This window comes from Aquila chrysaetos, chromosome 25, assembly GCF_900496995.4.
Source record: "Aquila chrysaetos chrysaetos chromosome 25, bAquChr1.4, whole genome shotgun sequence".
Classification (NCBI taxonomy): Eukaryota; Metazoa; Chordata; class Aves; order Accipitriformes; family Accipitridae; genus Aquila; species Aquila chrysaetos.
In genome coordinates this window covers 12048400-12071121 of record NC_044028.1, presented here as the reverse complement: position 1 = coordinate 12071121, position 22722 = coordinate 12048400, and the positions used below count along the sequence as shown (strand labels likewise).

Genomic DNA, 22722 nt, shown 5'->3' with positions numbered 1-22722 from the left:
GTATTTAACGCTGCCTCTTTCAGTTGTTACCCTTGCACCCCCAAACTCCATCTGCTTGGACTTAAAAGTTTATATGGCATTTTCTAAACAGCATTATTTACACTAAGTTAATTTTCCAGAGACAGATGTTTTGCTTTCTCCTGAGTTGCAATTGTTTCTCCCTCAACTCTATATGGGGTGTTGTACTCTATTTGTAATTCATTAAATGCATTATTGAGACAAAAACGGTTAATCTTTTCAACTAATATTTGTTCTGTGAATAAAACTAAAAATTTAATAAACTGAATGTTTTGTATAGTAAGTAGAAGAAAGAGCAGGTGCTATGCAAGGTACACATTTCAGGAAGGTTATGGAATATGGTAACCAGTTTGGACCTGGCATTACTCATTCCACACGTCTCCAAAGTCAGAAATTTGGTAACGTAGCATTCCTTTCATTTATATGGCATGTCAAAGAAGGAAGGAAGGAGAGGGAAAAACCATGAAAATATTTAGCTACCTGTAATTTGTTGGAAGTGATTCTAAATAAGTTACACAGCATTTTAAAGATAAAATGCATTTAAAATCGTGGTACTTGCCTCCCATCAGCCTGAAGATGGTGATACAGTATGTTAAATACTCTCAGTTTTAAAACAAAAATAATTCATCATTAAAGAAATCAGACATGATCTAAACATGAGTGAATATGTTATATTGGGTTCAGTCTTCAAAACTTTCACATATGCCAGGTTATCATTTAAAAAAAGAAAATATTTTACTTATTTTTACTTGGTTTTATAAGTAAATCTCTTACTTATTTTTATATACTTTTAATGTTCTTTTTTCCATTATTGTATATGTGATTTTTCTGCTAAGACTATACCCAAAATAATTAAGAAAAGTGAAACAGCCTCTGATGCATACTCATTTTAAGCAATTATTCAGTCATACTTTCGTTTCGGCTTAGAAATGTTCTGGATAAATGTAAAGCATGTGAATGGAGACTACTGAGGGCCATTTCAGATAATCTCTTCAGAATTCTGGAGGGAAACCCTGCAGGACCTCCAAATCTTTTAAATTATACCACTGTGATTTAAAGCTTTTGTCTGTAAGCCAGTAATGATGTACACATAACTCTTTCTAGAAGTAACATCATCATAGTGAAAGTAGAAAATGAAAAGCTAGATGGGAAAGATAGCTAAATGTAAACTTAACATTTAAAACAAAAATATAAAGCATAACAATATCGTCAGTTGAGAAGCTTAAATGACTAGGGTATAGGACAATCTGTATTGTATCCTATTGCTATGGAACACGTTGCTTAGAAACAAGCCAGAACATACACGAGCCTCCAAACAAATTACCGGAATGTCTGCTGGGATGAATATATAAATATGTAAAAAGCAAAATCTATACTTTTCACAGTTCTGTTTACATCTTCAAAATGAGAAAAATCTCTACCATCTTGGGTGGAAAGTCTGAATCGACTAAAGCTTACATTTCAAGTATTCTGTAAAATTGTGTACCTTAAATATATTAACAATAATTACATTTTCTAAATCTACAAGTATTCCTCTGCTTAGTACAGTCTTACGATTTTTTTAAAAATAATTCGCATTTCCTCAAATACTACTATCAGCCAAGAAGTGTTCTGTCAGGGGACTCAGGAAACTTGGGTTTAAATTCTGCATCTTCTACAGACTTGCTTTGTGATAATTTGGAGCATATTGTATTGAATGATGACAGATGATTTCCAGCCAAGCCCTCTCAAGGAGGTATTACCTCCATTTTCCATGCTCTTCCTAGGCACAGTGGAGCCAGTAAACAAAATACATAACCAAGCAGATCCTCCGACTCATGAGATTACACATTAATTCAAAACACTGAGGAAGGTGGATTTACACTAAGATGCCTGATTGCAAACTGGGATGTAAGTAATGGCATTATGTCAACTCTGCTATGTAGACAACATCCGATTTCTGCAGATGCTTGCCCAGTGGATGAGTCAGATTGCTTACAGTGACAGCAAAGTCGCTGCATTAAGAAGCACTTTGCATTAAAAAGGCTGAGGTACATACATGTTTTGTTGGACGCTTTGTGAAAGGAAAGAGGAAACCTCCAGCATAGCAACAAAACACACAGTGGTTTCAGAGCGTGGTTTCATAACTTAATATGACCTAAGACAGGATTACTGATGAAAAGACAATGGTCTCTTCCTCTCTCCAACCCCAGCTGCTTCTGTTGCATCAACACTGGCAAAGATGCAGCTCATCAGGTCAGTGCTCTGATTTGGCTGAAAACTAACACTTAAAATAAATAGTCTTCAGTAATACCTGTTCACTGATCCTACTCACTTCAGGGCTGCGTAATTACTGAAGCAAACACAAGAAAGAGGTTGGCAGTGAGCAGGGTAGGGCTGGATGAGACTACACCTACTTTCAGCAGCAGCAGTCTTAATCCTAACCTTTTATGAAACCTTTAGGAAATCTTGTAGTTGCCATAGCAGGTTTCCTTAGAACACTTGGTTAGCCACTGCTTCCTCTAATTGGATACAGATTACATACAAAATTAAATTAATGCATTGTGGCCTTGGTTTATCGAAGTATTTAAGCATGTGTTTATTGTAATGGGATTACCATATATTTATTATTCATTTAAGTGCTACAATGAAGAAGAAATTTTTGCAGAATAAGTGCTGATTTACTTATAAGACATAAAATTATCCCACTGTCATTAAAGAGATTGTTTATGGTAGATACATGAAGTTAAGAATTTTAACACAGCCTCACAGGATCAGAACACTGAATTTATCGTGCTTCCTTTATTAACTAAGACTACAGGAATAATACCTTTTTTCCCCCAGTATTTTTCTCATTATCTGTGTCTCAAAAAACATACCCAGTAGACTGCCACTGATAAGGGGTCATAAAACCACCTCTAAACACCATATAACAAAAGTTAAAAGCTTTTTTTTTTTTTAAAAAAAATGAACAACCAAACCCAGAAAACCAACAGTAGACTTTTAAGTCTAACATGCTACCGCAGGAGAGCAGTAGAGGTCAAGAGTATCACCAATACTGAACATGCCAGCAACAGCAGGAAATCTGTTAAAAAAAACAATTCTCATGCAATATTCATTTGATTGCAAGGGAGGAAGGGAAGAAATCCTTCCTGACTAAATCTGGTAATCTGGCAAGCTATTAACCAGACAGCATGAAGACGTTTCCAGTCAGCACCTGAGAAATCCCTGTGCTTTACTCATTCCACCCTGTATCCTGTTTCTTGCACTTGCCAGTCTCCAGTTTCTCCAGTAAAATTAAAAAGCAACACAAATCCAGGAAAGAAATTATGTTTCAAGGTGGAAACAAAATTTCCTTCCCGGTTAGTTTTTCTTCCCTTAAACTAACTGGTAACTTTGAAGCTCAGATTCATATATGAAAAATATAGTGCAAACAAACTGGGATCCAGCCTGCTTTTAAAACCCACCTGAGATAGCACCATACTGATTTGTTTCACCAATTTAATATTGTGTCTTCAAGAGTTCTGCATGGTCATGCACTCTTGCAGGAGCTCATCAGTCTTTATATTAAAAGAATTTAGGGTAGAAGGCAAGACTTCATAAATTCACTTCACTCCTCAGTTAGATACTGCAGCCTGAGTATATTCCTAATATATGCATTGTTGATGATACTAACTCTTTCTTACTAACTGTATGCACAATGATGTCCTGATTTAAGGCTTTTCACTTGAATTTTCTAAATGTTTTGGCTACTTAGTTGACTTTAGAAGTCAATGCTACAGGAAAAAGCTGTTTAGTTAGCATGGTATGGTTAGCATCAGAGCCAAAAAGTATTTTTGTTCCTTGCTCATACAAAACAGATCTGATAAATCTGATAAAACAGATAAAATTAAGAACTGCTTTCACAGAACAGTCAATATGTAACAATAACATATGAGTTGTTTACAAGAAACTAGGGTAATTAAGAGGATTTCCTCCCGTGCTATAGGATTCTATAATGTGTACCTTCTAAGAGTATTCATTAGCCTAAGCAAAGAAAAAAAGTCATCCTTGTAATCTAACCTCCCAGTGCCCTTAATATTAATTTGCTGAAGACAGTGTTGGGATTTGTGTTTCCACCAGAAGTCTCTTTCCTTACAAAGAAATACTACTTAAAAAAAGAACTGCGCCTAACAATTCCCATAAGGTACTCATTGCTGAAATAAGCACACAGTACTATCTCAGGATTTTAAGATTATCAAACCTGTGCAAAATAGATTATGAAGATTACATTTTTCATTTTTGGAGTTTTAACCATTCACAGATGGTATTCGTAAGTATTTTTGTGTCCTAACAAAAAAGGGTTGATGATTCAGGTGGCAAAACCAGTCACATCATCATTTGAACTAAAGCAAAAAGAAAGGGGACGGGGGGAGAAGGGAGGAGACGGGACGACAAAAAAACAGAGACAGAATGCCACAAGCTAATTCAGAATATACTGTTCTGTAAAATAAGAAGTGTTTTAATGTTATTTATAGTGTTATTTAAATAGGATGAAATTAACAAATTCAATTGAATTTTTAAAAATCTACAAAATACCTGAACTACATATTTCCTAGCATTGTAAATTGAAAAGGTGAAGCTCTGTTTTAGTCTCTCTAGATGCAAATCGAGCAGATTTGCAATGTTTTCAACAATTCATTCTATATAGTACAAGAAAGAAAATGCCTGTTTTTTCTAAGCTTTAGAAAGAGGAAAGGCTGGAAGAGGAGATCCTGTAGTCACCCACACTCTCAAAAAGAGGTTCATTATTTTAACTATTAGGTTGCCAAACTTAGAAGAGAGAAAAGGATAAGCAATATTTACTGGGAAAAAGTGAAAATGGAGAACAGGTACTAAAACAGAGAAAAGGAAGCAAAGATAGTGATTGTGGAAAACAATTATATCTTCTTTTATACATTGAATGATTTAAACTCTAAAACAGCCATGAATTTAGACTGGAAGAGTGTCCCATAATTGCAGGTTTTTTGCTACTCTGACAGACCGTTATTATTGTAATGTACATTCTTTCATCCACTTTCTACATGACAGACATATTCAAAGACTGAAGATAATCATTATTGTGGTTACTTATTAGCCCACCTACACTACCCACCATGCTAGTTTTTTCACATCTTTCTCCCCTGTATTTCTTGGTAGCTTGGATTAGTTACAGTTTTTTTCCTACAGTATTTCCTACAACAGTATGCTTACTCCACTGTCCCTCTCAACTTCCTCGCTGCCTTTCTTTGTTCCTGTGGCCCCACAGAACTTCGGATGCAGCAGCAGCAGGTTTAACTGGGCCTATTTGGAGTTGCAAGGCAAACACCATGAAAAAGAAGCCACCATTGGCCCTTTCTCTTTGATCACTGTCTTTCAATCAGTACTCTCTTGCTGTAAAGGAAGTAGAACTGTTATGCTCTCAGCCACAGCCATGTGCATCAACACTCAACTTCTTATTATCTCTCTTTCCAATCAACAAGAAACCTTTGGTATCAGTACATTATATAAAAATCAGTGTTTTCTCTAGCCCTAGCTTACAGCTAAGTAAGGGGTTTTTTTTTAAAAATGAACTGTCAGTTGCTGAATTCAAGAATGAATATGGGCTATCTTTTCACTACTTGAAACATTATTAAGACCCAAATTTAAAAACAAACAAAACCCCCAAACAACCCAGCATTTAAATTCTGAGAAAGGCATGATCTCATGTAGAAGGGGGAAAAACAGCAGTCTTGCCACAACACCAAGGAAGAAATCTCTGAACCACCAGACAATCCAGAGATATCTGGAGTAAAAGCCAAGGCAGAGAGCTGTAAAAGGAAAGAAGGAATTTTGTCTACTACTAATACAGTTTGTTTCCAATTGATTAAGAACTTGGAGTTTGAGTCTTAAACTGCAGAGAGCCTGGTATGTTAAAATACATCGGTTAAACTGTTCTATGCAGGGCTGGCAGCTAACCTCGAGAAGTCTCTTCCTTCTCCTCCTTAACACCGGCCAGCTAGAAGAATGCCTCCAGCTAGAAGGAGTAAGACAACTTCCATTTCTCAGCAGTACTATTGCTACAGCCTAACAAATACTACTTTAAATGAATCTGGTATAGTACCATTTGTCAGCTTTAAATAATGCTCCAAATATCCTCTATATTATTGCTATTTTACAAACTAATGCTTGTGTATCATATCAATTTAATGCACAGCCTAAAACCAAACATTTAAGAAGACGTAACATTATTTGAAAAGCATACATCTGGAAATCAGAGTCAAATCTAATTTAAAGTATGAGGGCAGAAGGGATTCTAGAGAAAGACAGTAGCCGAGAAAAGCACTGTTGAAAATGAGGTAGTAATACACGTCTAAAACTAAAGGTTTGTGGGGTTTTACTTTTAATAGTGTCATATTTAATGACATTTATTTCATTATATTTATTTCCACAGTGGTATTTTGAAGCATTTTGTGCAATATTCACAGGACAATTTCAGAGTACTTAATTAATTCAGCACTAAATGCAACTCTGAAAAGAGTACTTAATCACTCATTTTTCTTCATACTACAATTTCTATCAAGCTATTATCATCATTATTTTAATAGCTTCAGGTAAATTCTAAATTAGCCTTTTAGAAATTTTTTTAAGACAGAAAACCATACCTCATTTAATGTACAAAAATTCTCCCTGACATATAGCATTACACCACCAATGCTGGTGAATTGAATCTGCCCAGTACTTCTGCATTTTCTGTCCCCCAACTAGCAAATGACTGACCTTCCTTGAGACTTTTCTGGCTGTTCAGCTCAAGGCATTCCTTCTCCTTCAGTGGCTTAACATCTCCTGCAGGTAAAATCTCGGAAAAGCCCTGTTGCTGCTTCTTGGAGCTATCGATCATGATGAGAATCCTTTAGAATAGCAACATCCAGCATAGGAAAAAAAAATACTAATTTGTCACTAAGCAGTACACTGCTGTCCCGAACGCTGCTTCCAGGTCCTTGCTCCTAATAAATGAGCAATTGCGCCTTTGTGCAGCCGAAAGCAGCCATCATCATCCTTCACTTTCTAGGTTGACCTGCAGTACGCTCAGGCTGCTTTGGAGCCTGTAACTCACTCAGACAGCAGGCACAGAGCATGTGAAGCAGAACTCCCAAATCCCACCTCTTTTCCCAGACAACCACTCCCCCTTTTCCTTCAGTTACGCTTGCTTCCTCTGCACATTCGTGTTTCAATATGCAGCTTGATGGTCAATCATCTGACAAAGAATGAGTCAAGCAGTTAAAAATAAATCCAGCGTCGCTGAAGGAGCAGCATTTGCTGATACCCAAGACAAACTACAGCTGAGGACTCTCTCCCTTTTTGCCCCTTCCCCCACTACTCTGAACACTGCTGCAGGCAGCAGAAATACTTCATCTTTGCCTGACTGGCACATTCGTTACTCATTAAGTTTCACCAGTAAACAAAGCTGCACATTGGCATTTGAAAAAGTTATGCTGAGGAACCTTCCCACCCACCCCAGCCCCAGGTCTTGTTTCAGACATTTATCTAGCAGAGGTAATGGGAAAACCAGTCATTATTTCCATGTCTTTCCTTGCAGTATAAGGATTCTGTTCCTTGTTGTAAACAGCTAAAACCCAAGTATTTTATTATTTTCCTTTTTGCATTACTGTTACACATCTCATTATTCCCAGCAGTTTCAGGAGTACTTCCTCCCACAGCTTCTGATCTGCCATTCTCTCCAGCATATCACATTTATCTTAAGTGAGTCATCAACTTCAGTATCAACTGGGAAGATTCTGGGGAAATGGATCCCCTCTAATTATCTGGCAGTGGCCATGAGGAACAGCAGACTAGTTTGCATTTCATGTACTTAGGGAAAATAAACTATATGTAATTTTAAGTAGTCACTACCTGTCAACAAGTAGCTCTAGCAGGTGCATCTTCCCCTCCCTTTGGCCTAAAAATGCTATAATTATACTTATTTTCCACAACCCTACTTCATATTTTAAATCCTTCAGCCTGAAATTATGAAAGACATCTCCACTCAGAAAAACTGTTTCACTTTTATGGCATCAGATTTGAAAAGATCTATATACAATACCAAACACCTGATGCAGAATTTTTAAAAGTGGAAACTAGAAAAAAAATCATCTTTCCTCTTTGGATCTTTCTACAAGACAATCATTCAACACCGACTCTTCACCTTAACAACACACTCCCGGGGCAAGCGCTGATACCACAGGGAGCGGGACTGTGTGACACGGCCAGCAGGACTTGAAGGCCTCTCCCCATCTTCCCACTGCTGGGAGAAAGGAGACCTAGATCTACTCAGAACTGCAGATTCAAAGGAGTCATGAGCTTACTAGGCTGTATCAGCTTCTTAACATCTAGAGGAGCTGAAAATACAGGCAAAAGAAAACTCTTGCAGCATAACTGATTTGAGAGGCAGCTCTCCCAACCTAAGGATTTGTTGTTTGCACCTCATTTGTATAAAAATCACCAGCTTAAATTAGATTTTGCTTAAATACAAATTATAGACTATTCCAATACATCTGCTTTTGCAGTGATTTTTACTGAACGCAAGAAAAAAAAAATTACCGTGGAAGAACTCCTTCATAAATCAAATGAACTTCCTCACTGCCTGCAGCCAGAACACTTATTATGCATAATAAACAAAATTACTGTTGAGAAACTCCACACATTCAGGAAAAAAAAATTCCAGACAAACAGAATACAAACACAAACTGCTTAAGAAATCTATATGAAAATCTGAGACAGTCAATAAATAGAATCTTACAAAGTTACGGATATACCAGATTATAACTCCACATTTTTCTTGTGCCAACAGAGAAGTTAACAGTTTGGACGGATTAATTATATTCGAACAGTATGACAATATGTAACAGCAGAAATTGTTTTATGGGAAGGGTACAGTGCACTTCACGTATTTTCTGAAAAATCAGTACTTTGTTCTGAAGCTATTTCAAAATGATTCAGAGAATAGAGTATTTTGAAATTAAAAAAATCAACATACTAATAAGGAAGTGTGTACTTAAAGAACCCACGGAGTAATACATTTTCCTTCAAATGTCATAGTTCTATCCATTCCTATCTGTTTATAGTGCTTTATATAAATTAAGAGTGTCCAGTGCTCAAGTGAATGCTGGATCACAGTAATAGGAGTTGGGTAACAGCAGTTCAAGCCTTCATGAACGTTTCTCACCTGTTGAGAAAGATGAGCTTTAGTAGCATGGAGTTCCTGCTGTCCACTCCTCCCCTTTTTCAAGGGTACCCCCTCCACAGCAGAATTTACAGAAATGAATATGCTTATGCTTCAGCCACTTGGAGTTAAGCCTAATATTTTGCTTCAGATTCACCTCCCAGTTCAATACAAGCTAACATACAGATGAATATGTTAAAACACATTTAAGTCCGATCAAAATCTCAACAGTAATTTGCACATAACTTTATGAAGAAAAGCAGGAATCACAGAATTTACAGAAAATAAGAATGATGAAATTCTTGTGCAGACTAGGAGACATGAATGATCAAAACGATGCTGCGTATTTTCCATATAACCAAATATCGTAGTTGCCAATAAATGCTATACAATATTGAATAGTTGGGGCTGGGGCAGACGTTAACAACTGAAGAGGAAAAGACACCTTGGAAGAAGAAAAATAGTTTTTGTTAGATGCAGTTATACTGTGAATATAAAGAATGCCTGGACATTCTGCCCAAGGAACAGTTTCTCATAAATCCCTACACAGAGAAAGACATTTATCCCCCACATAATGAAAAAAGGCTCATAGTCCAACATCGTCTTGTTTTCCCAGCAGTCTTGAATAAACATTAATCCAAGCTCAACTGATAATTTGGATATCCTGGTTACTTGAGTGATCAACAGTATAGTTCTATTATTTTTAGTGATAAGACTTCAAAGAAAAAATAATCACTGTGTCTCAACATGTCTATTAGAAAAGTCTAAAATTCTGAGACAGTTTCACTGGCACCTGGGGGCATCTCACAACTGCTGGCTCAGTAGCTGTAGTTGCAGCACTGTAACATGGGAAAAGTACATGTTTTTATGAGCAACTTTCTCACATTCCTAAGAACGGTACTAGGAGGAACAGAAACAGTTAGCTGGTTAGCACATTCAAGTACTAAATTCATCTGCTAACTAACAATACTCAGTTGTTCAGAGGTGTCTTCCAATCATGAGCAGGTCCCATGTGAATCAAGGCAAAGTGCCTCCTCATAATCCCCAGAGAGCCAATCCACCTGCCATTTAAGAGCTCCCTTTTCCCTGCTAAATGAAATAAATTTGTAACTCTCCTAGAACAGTTCACATATGTTCTTACCTTTGACTGCTAAAGCACCACACCTACTTCTCAGATTTACTTATGCACTTGCAAATCTGACAGTAATTTTTTTTTTTTTTTTGCTCTTGCAGAATAGCAGAAGCCCTGCCGTTGGCCACCAACACCATGTTGATACTTTAAACATACTTCTTGTGTCTGGATTATATCTGTCTTGAAGGTCATTGTTTTGACAGATAAAAACAGCTTTGTACAGCAGTTACTTTCATTGTTGGTTTTGAAGGATGCTAATTCCACATTTATCTCAAAAAGAACTGGTGAAAGACTTCAAGGGTGGGAACTTAATACTTCCCCATTCAAATTACTCATTTTGTCCTATAACAAAAAATACTCTAGAATAAGTATTAGTGAAACAATAGCAACTTGTTTGTTCTTTGACCACTCTTTAAAGCCTTTTCTCTATTTCAGCAGCTATATGGTAAATAGAACACAACCCATGAAATATAAAATATATACAAAAGCAGCTTGGGATCTTTCAACTCCACTCACAGTTTGGAAGTGCTTTTGTGTTCAGTTTCTAAAAGGCAGCTGGAATTTGGATTGTCATTGGAAATCAATGGCATTATTAAAAAACAGGCCAAAAAAATTTTTCAAATACTGAAATTTTCATCTTGTCTTTCTGACTGTGTACTTAAACGCAGAAGGTTTCATAATAAAGGAAGGAGAACTACTCATTTCCAAAGAAAACACTGGATGTATAACCTCTCCAATTTGAACATGTACCTGTTTCCAAAGAGCAATTTTTAACAGTACAAATAGCTAAATGACACTGAGGATCTTACAGAAACCTATAATGAGCTAGAAACAAAACTGTGCCTGAAACACTACTTTCTATCGAACAACTAAACATAAGTACATATCTCTTTCAGCTAAAAGAAAATCTTAAGTGGTGCATGTGGTATCTTTCAATTACAGGCTTAAACCCAATTACAAACAGCATCAGTGTATCAAAACCAGAAGCTGAAGTAAAAGATACACAACACGCTTATTGTTTCAATAAAAATTAAATCTGTTGGAATTCATATTATCTTCAGAGGGTAGAATTACCTCTCATTTTAATTTCAATTTATTTAAGTTATATATATTGTATACAAGTGGGTGAAATGAAGAAAAAAGGCTTCAGAATGGAACATCCCTGTCAGTTCCATAAACCGGAATCCAGTAACTTCTCATTTATTAGCAATATATTGCACAAGTTTTTCATAAATGTTTGCTTTTAATCTAAGGTAATCTATGTTTTTTCTTTCCATCCTCCTGCAACACGGACTTTCAAGTTCTGCCAACCTTCAGCCTACAGAAAAAGCATTATTTAAAAAGAGGAAGTGCCTAATACATATTCACCAAAATCACAATGTACAGGAGGAAACAATGCAGCAACATTGTACCCTCCACAGTGCCTGCTTGTCTGCCACTCAGAATAGTCCTGTTATCTTTTTAAGTATCAGTGATCTGGTGAGTGAGATCAGTAACTGCAAGCAACTTCACAACCTCATTAAACATGAAGTAACTAAGCAACAATTGCTTTAACAGTACATTCCAACTCCTCACATCATATGGAGCTCATTCCTTTGCAATCCCATAAAAAAAACCCCCAAACGCTACAGATGAACTTAAACTCTAGGAGAAAAAAAAAAAAAGAAAGAAAAAAAAAAAGAACAACCGTACTTATTTAATTTATTTCACTACAACAAGACTTTGAAGGGGGGGAGGGGAAGCCTAATTACTCAAACATTTGTTTCATCTTGGCTTTACGCACACCTTAATGAATTTCTTGGTCCTTTATATTGTGTTAGGATAATCCAGTTCTTGATCATGGTGTAATAATTTCTTCACATAGGAGAATAGTGCTCTGACTACACAAACTAAAATATTCATTTAAATAATTCCTGTTATAATTTATTCTATTATTTCTTTAAACACTAAGAATGTTACCTCAAACTGTTAACTTAAGGGGTTTTGTTTTGGGGGCTTTTGTTTGTTCCCCTCCTCTGCTCCGCTACTTGCAATAGGTTTCTATTCTGCCTTCTTGTTTTGTTAAAAGAAAAAAAAAAAAAAAATTCTATACCAGTACATTAAGCTCTTTGCTTTGAACACTTAAGACATTTGTCAAAAACTCAGCAGTAAATCTCATACAGTCTTATGCTTGTATTCAAGATAAATATACAAACCCCAAAGCATTGAAGTCTCTCATCTTCATATTCTTTTGGTAGTAAAACATCAAGTATATCTTCTATTTGTTTTTTTTGAAAAGTCAAGTGAAAAATTTGAGTAATTTTTGAAATAGCATTGTGTACTATGCTGTGACTAAGGAATTACCTCAGAAGGACTGGCGATTTCTGCCTATGTTCTCCACCATTGTGGTAACAATGACCCAAACAACCCAAATTATGGTCACCATCTACCTCAGTTACTCTTCCCAGAAAAATCGCAAACACTTACAGTGATATCAAATTTATAACTCTCCATGTTCTACTTTTCTCCCACTAAAACCCGCACAAATTCCTTTTAAGGGAGGACATGTTGGCAGTGTTCACTGTTTAAATTAAAATTCCCTACCATTCAGCCTTGCCCATATATACATCTGAACAAATAAATAAATAAATATTTTAAAGTATATTATAAAATACATAAACATATATTTATATATATATATATATGTTTAACTGCACATATACATATATAATTTTTTTTAAGGACAATATTTGGTCATCCACCATGCTACCTATGATTTGCAAAAGGCACATATAATAAGTACTGCACATCAATTACCAGTTCTGTTTGTACTACATTACCTTCTTGTAGTGGCTGATCACAAGCTAACATTTCAATGATAACATATGCAGCTAGGATTTAGTTCTAACAATTTAAAAAAATTATACAGTGGAATTTAAAATTAACTCAACATTCTTTTCTAGCTATGCATTTAGTTATCCACAAGGAATTTCAGGAAAAAAAAGTCAGAATAAGACAGCTTGATCAAGAGATCTCGTTAAAGGAAAACATACTTTCCATATCTCCTGTAATCACTCAAATGCCAAGCCCTCTAACAGGACCTTTTCATATATACCAGATGCCTTAAATTGAGTCAGTCACAGGTCACATCTCCCATGTTAATCTCTTCACAATAAGCAGATAATTTAAGAAAAAAAAATGTAAAAAAAAGATCTATAAATCAAACTAAAATGATGGAATGTTTGTTTAGAAGTTTACCAAATGGTATGACCCTACTGGAATTCTTTCATGTAGCCTGTGAAAATGTCAGAATATATTCCATTTAAGAGGTCACAGTCCCTAGAGAGCTCTGAGTTTTGGCCTGTATGTCTTTTCACATGCTTTAATATTTGAAAATCGTTCCTTGTAGACACTGACTGATGCCCTGGGAATGCTAGGATTGTGGGAACTGGCAGTACCAATGACAAAGACAGACTTACTGGGAAATCAGTACCTACTCAGTTTGCTCTCTCATCTCATAACAGATAAGACAACATTCAAATATTTACAGGGAAACCAAAAGAATCCATACATTAAAAACCATGTTCTAAGGACACTGTTTGTTTAAAAGAAAAAAACCCCAACAAACTCCAAAAAAACCCCACAGCACCCCAGAAAAAAACCCCAAACACAGAGACAAATACGTATTAACTACAATACGCTGTGTGTTCTTACGAAGGATTATTTAGTAGAATATTTGCACCAGATGTTCCATGGACTATTAAAACCTTAGAGGAAAGACAAACCACAAAATCACTGAGGTTGGAAGCAACCTCTTGAGATCACCTAGCCCAACCGCCTGCTCAAGCAGGGTCAGCTGGAACAGGCTGCCCAGGACTGTGCCCAGTCAGATTTTTAATATCGCCATGGATGGAGATTGCACAACCTCTCTGGGTAACCATTCCTCTACACACACACACACACACACACACACACACACACATTATATACACACTATAATATACATATACACACACACACTTTTCTACTGTAAACTTATATAAATTATATACTACTTCTATAACTACATAGGTTTTTTAGAATATACTTACTTTGAAGTTTTTGGGGGTTTTTTTGTTGTGTGTTTTGGGGGGTGCGAGGGTGGTGGTGTTAATCAGAATATCTGTATGCTGTTTTCCAGATCTCATTGCTTTCAGCTTAGTGACTATGAAACTACTGAACTTAACTTGACATTTCCAATTTTTTTCTGTACCAATCTATTACTTTAATCAGAACCAAGTTTTCCATTTGTTGTTCTCTAGTCTTCCCACTAGCCATCTTTTCCCCGCTTTATCTCTCCCGATTCTCAAGAAAATAACTTCTAAGCACAGTAACCTACCTATATAACATTAAGAGATGAAAAAACATGCCTAATTGCAGATCTTAAAAGAGTGGAAAAAAACCCTGTCATACACAGATACAAGGAGAATGTCTGAAATTTACCTGATTCCCTAATATCAACTTTGCAGCTTCAAACCTATTAAGCACACAGAGGATTAAGAATTTGTTCAGAAGCCATAAAACTATGCCAAGAATGCATGTTACCAGTGCTGCATAATGAGGGAGTGGAAGATAAGAGATAACAGCCAAACTAATATACCCACAACTCTTTTAGATGCCAGAAAAATTCCCTTGGTTCATCATATTTATTTAAGTAATATCATTAGGTTAAGTGTGATGTAGATTTCATTCAGTTATTTTGAGAACCGTCTGTCTCCCAGCTGGCTCGAGTGGTCCCTTAGGAGGACTGAATAGACACCATTTGGAGTATTTGGTTTTGGTTTGGTTTTTTGGGTTTGTGGTTTTTTTGTTTTGGTCGGGGTGGGGGTCAGAGTGTTTTGCATCTTCACCTTAACTCACTACAGTTCCCCACAAGCTCTAGTGGCCCCATAGGAAGCTGTCATTCTCATCGGACCTTCAGTGCTTCAAGGTCTTTGCTCCTGAGTGTCATTGTTCTTATGCAGCCAGAGGCACTAATTTCTTCTAGTAGAGATTTTACCAGTCTTGCTTTTACTTTAAGGTGTTCACTGCCCCAACGCTTTTTTCCTGACAAAACATCCAAGACTCTTAGCTCTTTTTTCAATTAGCTCAATTCTGCTGTAGAATATTAGCTGCTAGCCATCAAAGAGCTATATTTAGCAGATAGCCATGGTGGGCACATGACAACCTTTTCCACCCTCCTCCAGTACAAGATATACAACCCCAAACAGAACCAGAATGCGATCCCATGTCTACTCTGGTCTGAGTTTAGAGAAGCAGACACCCATTAGCTGGAACAAAACTGTTTCCCCACACAATGCAGAGGATAGAGAACAGGCACACTCACAATCCGAAATCATTTGTAGCCAAGACAAAGAGCTGAGACAGGCCTACAGAGTGCTAAAGGACAGTCAATGGCCTGTATAGGAGCCAACCAGTTACCCACCTGTTTTACAAGAATATAGCCAGGCTCCCATCTGTGGATGACAACTGCACAAGAGTAACTTACGTGTCTCTCTTTCAGAAACTACTAGCCAGTTTCACAAGGAGTTTCTGGCACAGTGGGCTAACAAAGCCAAGAGAGATTGCTGTAAAACGTAGAAGCTAGGACCTTTTAATTTTACATGTACCTTGAAACAACTATGATTGCGTGGCTCCTGACATCCAGACCTTCACACCTACCTGTACCAGCCAAAGTGGCATGGTCACCAATTCTGAGAAAGTACTAATTCAGCATGCGAAAAGCTTTGCTCATCCAGTATTTCCTTTTTTTGATGGTATCTGCATGTGCAATCCCTTCCCACCCTTCGGCTCTGAAACAGCGAGTTGGAAGGATGCAAGCAGCATCACTCCCATCCACCCTCCTGCTGTCAACAGCAGACAGCCTATCCTTCCCTCCCTTGCCACCTCCTGGCTCTCAGACAGAAGCTTGTGAAACTGCGGTACAGTGCGTGGGTAGCATATTGTTCTGACTAGTACTTCAGCTGTGCCATGCTGCCTGCTACTCTTGTCATTCTTCCTCCACTGCAGTCCAACTAAACAACACCTAGTCATCAATTTTCTCCCTCCTGCTCCCAAAGAAGAGCCTCATCTGTGTCACTTTTCTCCTCCAACCACTGTCCTTCCTAAGGACACAGCATCTTGACTATGAAAGCAAACACAGCGTGCATAACCTAGCGTTCTTCAGGCAGGGATGCAAACCAAGAGCCTCTTAAGGCCACGGCATTCTGTTTCCCAACCTCCATTCACATGAGGAGCCCAACTGCTTACATGACAGACACGGACTATACACCAGTGGTTGCCGTTAGACTGCCAGAATCACAGGCATGTCTTCAGTGTCCACTCTGTAGGTGACAAGTGTGAAAAGCAAAACCAATGAAAAGGTAACTTTTGCTGCTTTTTGGCAAGTGCAACAAGAGTTGGCCTCCAGAGAACAGGCACAATAACACAGCAATAAACAGGGCACAAGTTTACATGATCAATGCATTGCATGTATTGCCTAATTATCCAGAAAGATGCAAACTAATGAGAAACTGAAATTAATTTCATTAGTAATCCAGTATTGCCCACAGCCGTTGACTTAAAAACAACTCAAAAGAAAAAAGGGAATCTTAAAATTGTGACAGTCCAGAAGACCAACGTACAACATCCTGGAAAGATGTACCTTTGTTATTACACTTAACTACATACACGAGGTTACTGTCTACAAACAGTTTGTTGTTCTGACCTCAAATAATTAAAAGCGTTTGCTTTAGAGATGGTTCAGTTGAAGTATTTCAGCCCCACAATAAAACCTTTATCTAGCAAATCAGCTTGAAAACTCCCATTACTTGCCCTGCTATTAAAATATGAAACATTAATTGGTTAGTATTTGTGTTTCACAGACTTTTTATGATGGAAGACATCTGTCTGAAAAATGACATTTGAGAAGACAAGAATATGCTGCTGCCCTCCTCTCTTTCTCACTCTCCAAAGAAATTATCTATTTGTCTTTATTCAGGGAGTAAACACCTGCGTGTAGTAAATGGCTGCAGAAGCTTAAGATGCTATTGCCCTCCAACTGTTTGTTATTGATACTCTACTGGAAGTTACAGCCTCTTCAACAGAGTTGACAGAGCATATCAGTGTTCCTTCGTCAACTCAAGGGACAACAGTTCCACTGGAGCTTAATCTAAACCATGAATTTTGCACCAAAAAATTCTGAGCTACGCTCACCTGAACTCTTATGCTAGCTTTGCTGTATGACTGTGATCTCTGGGGACAGACTGGGCAGGGGAAGAGGAATAAAATGTAAAAAAAAAAAAAAAAGGACAAAGTAGTAACATCTCAAATGACTGTTGGCTCACCAGGCATGTGCTTGCAATTTCATTGTACATTTCTGTTACCCTGGTGTGACTACCTCCATGGTAAATAAAACCAAACCAAAGCATAAGCCTCCCACACTTCTAGTGTCATTGGAAAAGCTTGAAACACCGTTTCTGTACTAACTTGTGCAAGCCAGCCTAACAATACTATGCAGAACAATACTAGAATAATTCACCTTTCTACTGGACTACTGCCAAAAGACTCATTCAAGTAAACAAAAGGTTTAAAGGATCACTACCAAAGCTCACAGAAAGCATAATGCTTCCTGCGTAAAAATATTCGACAAAAAACCTTAAATATTTCAGAATTTTTTTATTAAGTGCCACTGTATTTCTGCATACTGAAATCTCTTATGCTTACAGACTTATAAAATAGTGACATGTTAACATACTCCTGAAGAAATCCTGTTTTGGTAAAAAGTAAAAACAAAGAGTAAGTATTAAAGCTACTTTTAATATGAATCCATCAAGTTAAATTCTACTTTTACAAATTTTCTTCCGACTTTCATCATTTCTACAAAAAATTTACCTTTAACCAAATTAACCAAAACTATTAAATCTGAAATTATAGGCGTGCGATAGTTTGGGTGCTCTGGAGGATGACAGTACCCAAACCTCTTTTTGTTGTTCTGAGAAAGCAATTTGAACACAAACATCCATTTCTTCCAGGAACAAAAGCAGCCAGCCAGTATAAAGTCAGATATTGTCAGCTCTTTCGCATAAGGACAGGAAGCAAACTAGGAGGCTCCTCTTAAGTTCATTTAGGAATTATTTAAATACTACTAAAGTAGCATTCCCTCAGTGGCAGGATACTTAAACAACATTAGAAAGATCTAGAACACCGAAAAGGATAGGAAATTGCACCAGTGTCCACCAAACACTTCTTTATCACGTCTGTCAGACTGTATTCCTCCAATTATATGATTTCTCAATCTGCCTTGCAGATTGTTGAGCCTTTTCCTTTCCAAAAGCAATAGGGTTGTGCTAATAATGGCCTTGAAAACAATGCCTAACCTTTTGGCCAAGCCCAGCCAGATGACTTAGTCTTGTCACAAAAGACACAGATGAAGAGAAGCCACGGCCCATTACGTGAACTTCATACAATCTCTTCCTCAAAGACGACATTAAAATCTTTGTGGGAGGCCTGATACTTACTATGGACAGATGCTCAAAAGTGTCATAAGAGAAATTATGATAAATAACGAGGATTAACAGGGTAATGGTTCTTAAGTCAACTGAGACCTAAGAGGAGAGTGAGAGGCACAGAGGAGCGAGAGGCAGCTTCTCAAATTATTCATTTCCCCTCCACCACTTTATTTATGAAAATCTCCTTGTTATTTCAACAAGCCAGAGCCCTTAAACATTAAAATCTTTTGTTGCTGCCTTTTCTTTGGAAAATAAACAAGAAGCATATTATATATGAAGACAATACAAAACCTACCTATACGTTATTTTATTAATTCATGAAAGCACAAAAATACTTTCAAGTTATGGGAAGAATGCCTAAGAAAAGAAACAACTGTCCAGTATAGAAGAACTAAAAGTGAAAGACTAAAGAGCAAACATAAGTAAGTTTAACACCTGAAGCTGCACACCTCATTTTACTGCTTGTTAGACAATTTACATTTATTAGTAAAAGCGGGAAGATAACAAAACAATTAAATTAAGTGAAGGCAATAAATATGTACTTAAGACAGTCACAGCAAGGTTTGTCAAAAGAGAAACTGACGAGCTTGCCATCTTATAATGGATTTTTCCTGTTTAATTTAGTGCATTCTTGTGGTAGTAGTCTTCAGAATTTAAAAGTTTGAGTCATTTAGACTCAACATAGACACCTGTGTCATCCATTTCCGTTTTACAGGCAATTAAAAAGAACAAATTTTCCAGATGTATAGTTACACACAGGATGCAAAAAACCCCACTACATTCTCTTTTTGATAAGGTCTATGAGTTAAGTGTTGATATTTTTTAGCCTCATTATGAAACAGCTTTCTTTAAATACGTATTTCTGTTGCTTCCTTGATAAAAAGGTAAAATGGTGTAAGCTATCTTAAAACAAGCTTCTGGTATAGACATGCCTATTATCAATTTAACATCAAATAGTAGGCAACAAAAACCAATGTCTCCCAAGTTACAATTCTTTTTTCTGCCTTACAAAAAATAATTCTTAAGGATGTAGAGCCAAAAATATTAATAAGTTAGCTGCAGGTCCCTTAGTTTAAAAGGCTTCGAACATATTATATCAGTTAACACAGTATTCTGTATTTCAAGATCTTCACATGTGGAAAAAAATAAGGAAGTAATTGTAAAAGTCATGCTCAAGTATTCAAAGAGGTTGTCATTCCACATTTATATAAGCTAAGCCTAAGTCTCTCCGCTACCATATTTTCCCTTTATTATGTTTTTCTTTCTTGGAGTGCTATATAATACTGAGGGTATGTACACAAGGCACCATACAGTTAGTCCCTCATTGTGTGAACAGGAGCATCTTGGTTGTAGACAACATTCCATGTCTTTCTGAAACAGAGAATACCATGACTTGGACCTGTCCCTGGATATTTGATATACATACAGCCTAGCAATATATATCCCCATTTTTTCTACTTTAAAGCCAGGATATTCAGATAGTTTTTTTCTTATTTAATAATGCTTATACTATTACAACCGAATTAATAGCTAGCTGTAGCTAAACTGATTTAAAAAAATGCTTCAAAAAATTAAATACTTCCTTTACATAATTTCAATGTTCCCACTATTTACTACAAATACTGGAAAACAAATCTTCATTAATAGAAGAAGTATTACTGTATTACTAGTGTGACAAAAAACCCAAACACCAAAAAAAAAAAAAAAAAAAAAAGAGATTTCTGCCTTCTCCCCAATAAAAATGAGCCTACGTTTGGATTCAGACCTAATTCTTCCTGATGCTTACTGTAACAGTGGAAACACTTTCTTCCTAAGTTGCTATGCCAACATCAACAACGAGGAAAGATACTGGAGAGATTCCCAAAATGTAAATCTTGTTTTTCTTTAGTTGTTCAACCTTAAACTATGTGGTGAATTAAACTTTCTGGAATACAATGTGAAACTTCAATTCTGTATTGTTTTTGCAGAAAAAAAACCCTGTTCTTGATAATTATCCCTTTTTGTCTGATAACAATACAACTCTCAAAAATATTTAATTAATGCTTTTCTTATACACTCGCTGTAGTTTTAAAACTATTTTAAAATGTAAACAACTCCATTCTATATACTTCAACAAAGTATTCAAGGTGGGGTTGTAAAGTCAGACTTACAAGCTGCCATGACAGGTGAAGCTGATCAGGACAGATTTGGTTACAAACACTGTAGCATTTTAACTCTACATAATATGGTTTGGGAAAAGCGAGTGAAGAGAGTCAATTAATGTTATTTGAAGAAATTGAACAAACATCATTATTCCCACAGAAAACATTTAAGCAATGCAGAGAAAAGAACAACAGTCACTTTTGCACTCACCATTCTTTCGTTCGTTGAGAGGAGGTAAGTACTGATTGGGCTGCAATGAGAGTTCCTTAAACTCATGAGCAACTGCTTCGCTATGAGGACTAGGAGCAAGCCGTGTTAGTGATCCAGAGTCGTCCTCAGCGTCTGCTGTCCCCAGGTGATCCATTGTGTTAAATCGTCTGGAGACAGGGAGAGCAAGTGGTCTCTTAATCACACTATCGTTGATAAAATTAATAAAGAAAAAAAAAATCACGTAGACACGTTACGTTTTTTGTTTGGGTTTTGGTCAGTTCCTTTGCACACAAAATTCAACTTTAAAATTATATATACGTTACCTACTGATTTACCACAAGTATTATGGGTTTGCAAAAATATAGTTAAGCAATGTATTTACAAGCATTTTTACAGTCATTTGGTTCTGAGAAGCAGGAGTTTCTCTGCTCACTTTGACAGAAATATTACACAGTGTTAACTCTCAATATGGATGTCCAAAAGCTCCTGTCTTACAGCAAGTGACACAGCCTGTTTATCAGAAAAACATTCTTTTTTTTCAGTAGCTTATATTAGAGAATGCTCAATTAATATATGATAACAAACAAACAGCTTTTAATATTTTGAAGCGCTGTACAACTTTCCTTCAGATCAAAAATCAACTTTGGTATTAATACAGGAATTCATACCACCAAAGAACTATATTAGAACTAGTTAATCTTCAATCTGTCCAGCAAGGAAGGCTTTTTGCTATGAATTTTTTCAAATTAATTTTACTGTACACTAGCTACTTATTGTAAAATACTCTACAGAGTGGAATAAAAGTCCCTATTTATTATTTCTTTCCTTTCTACCATTAATGGGGTACTTAATCTACAGTGAGGAGAGACGGAAACATGAATTACTGATACAGACTTTTTCTAGCTCACAGAACTCTGAAATCGTTAAAATGTCAATAAATCAATATGGACTTCAATGAAGTCCATCCCTGGATTCTTGGAAACTCGAACAATATGAAATATTAACAATTCATGAAGATCCATAAAACTGAAGAAATGTCTTATTATTGTTAAATTGTTTGCTTATTTTTAGTTATTTTTCTTAAGAGACACTACTGCTTGCCCATACTCAACCTTAAATTTCAAACTTCAGGTGTGCTGAATGTAAATACCACATGTGTTGGGGTGCATATTTAAAGGTTTTTAAAATGCAACATGTGTTTCAATGACCATACCCAAAATATTTCAAGTGTTACTTGATATTTTAAAAAACACCACCATGACAAAAAATGATCATGACCACCAAAGAATGGCCTACACTACAAAAAGGGGTAAAGAATCATGTTGCTGAAAGTGCCAATTTAAAAATAAGACATATAAGCAAGTACTGCTTGATATATACCTCAGTAGAACAATTATGATCAAGTGTATATTTTTCATTATTTTCCATAGTTACCAATTGGTGCTTTCACATTAAATGAAGACACATTAACTTACTGTTATGCAAGATTTTCTTCTTTGTTCTTCACTTTTAGA

The 22722-nt window shown here is 36.4% G+C and overlaps 1 protein-coding gene across 8 annotated transcripts in view; it reads right to left on the bottom strand.

The window, feature by feature from the left end:
• Nucleotides 1–22722, bottom strand: part of MRTFB (myocardin related transcription factor B) — an 85069-nt gene that overhangs the window by 40541 nt on the left and 21806 nt on the right. For 5 of the 8 annotated variants that reach the window (XM_030002155.2, XM_041120253.1, XM_041120251.1 and 2 more), the window contains one exon: nucleotides 21209–21375. In XM_030002155.2, coding sequence (XP_029858015.1) covers nucleotides 21209–21362 — 154 coding nt within the window. In that variant the 5' untranslated portion in view covers nucleotides 21363–21375. Of the gene's footprint in view, nucleotides 1–6774; nucleotides 6906–21208; nucleotides 21412–22722 lie in introns of all 8 variants that reach the window. The other 3 variants (XM_030002157.2, XM_030002158.2, XM_041120252.1) reach the window with 2 other exon arrangements.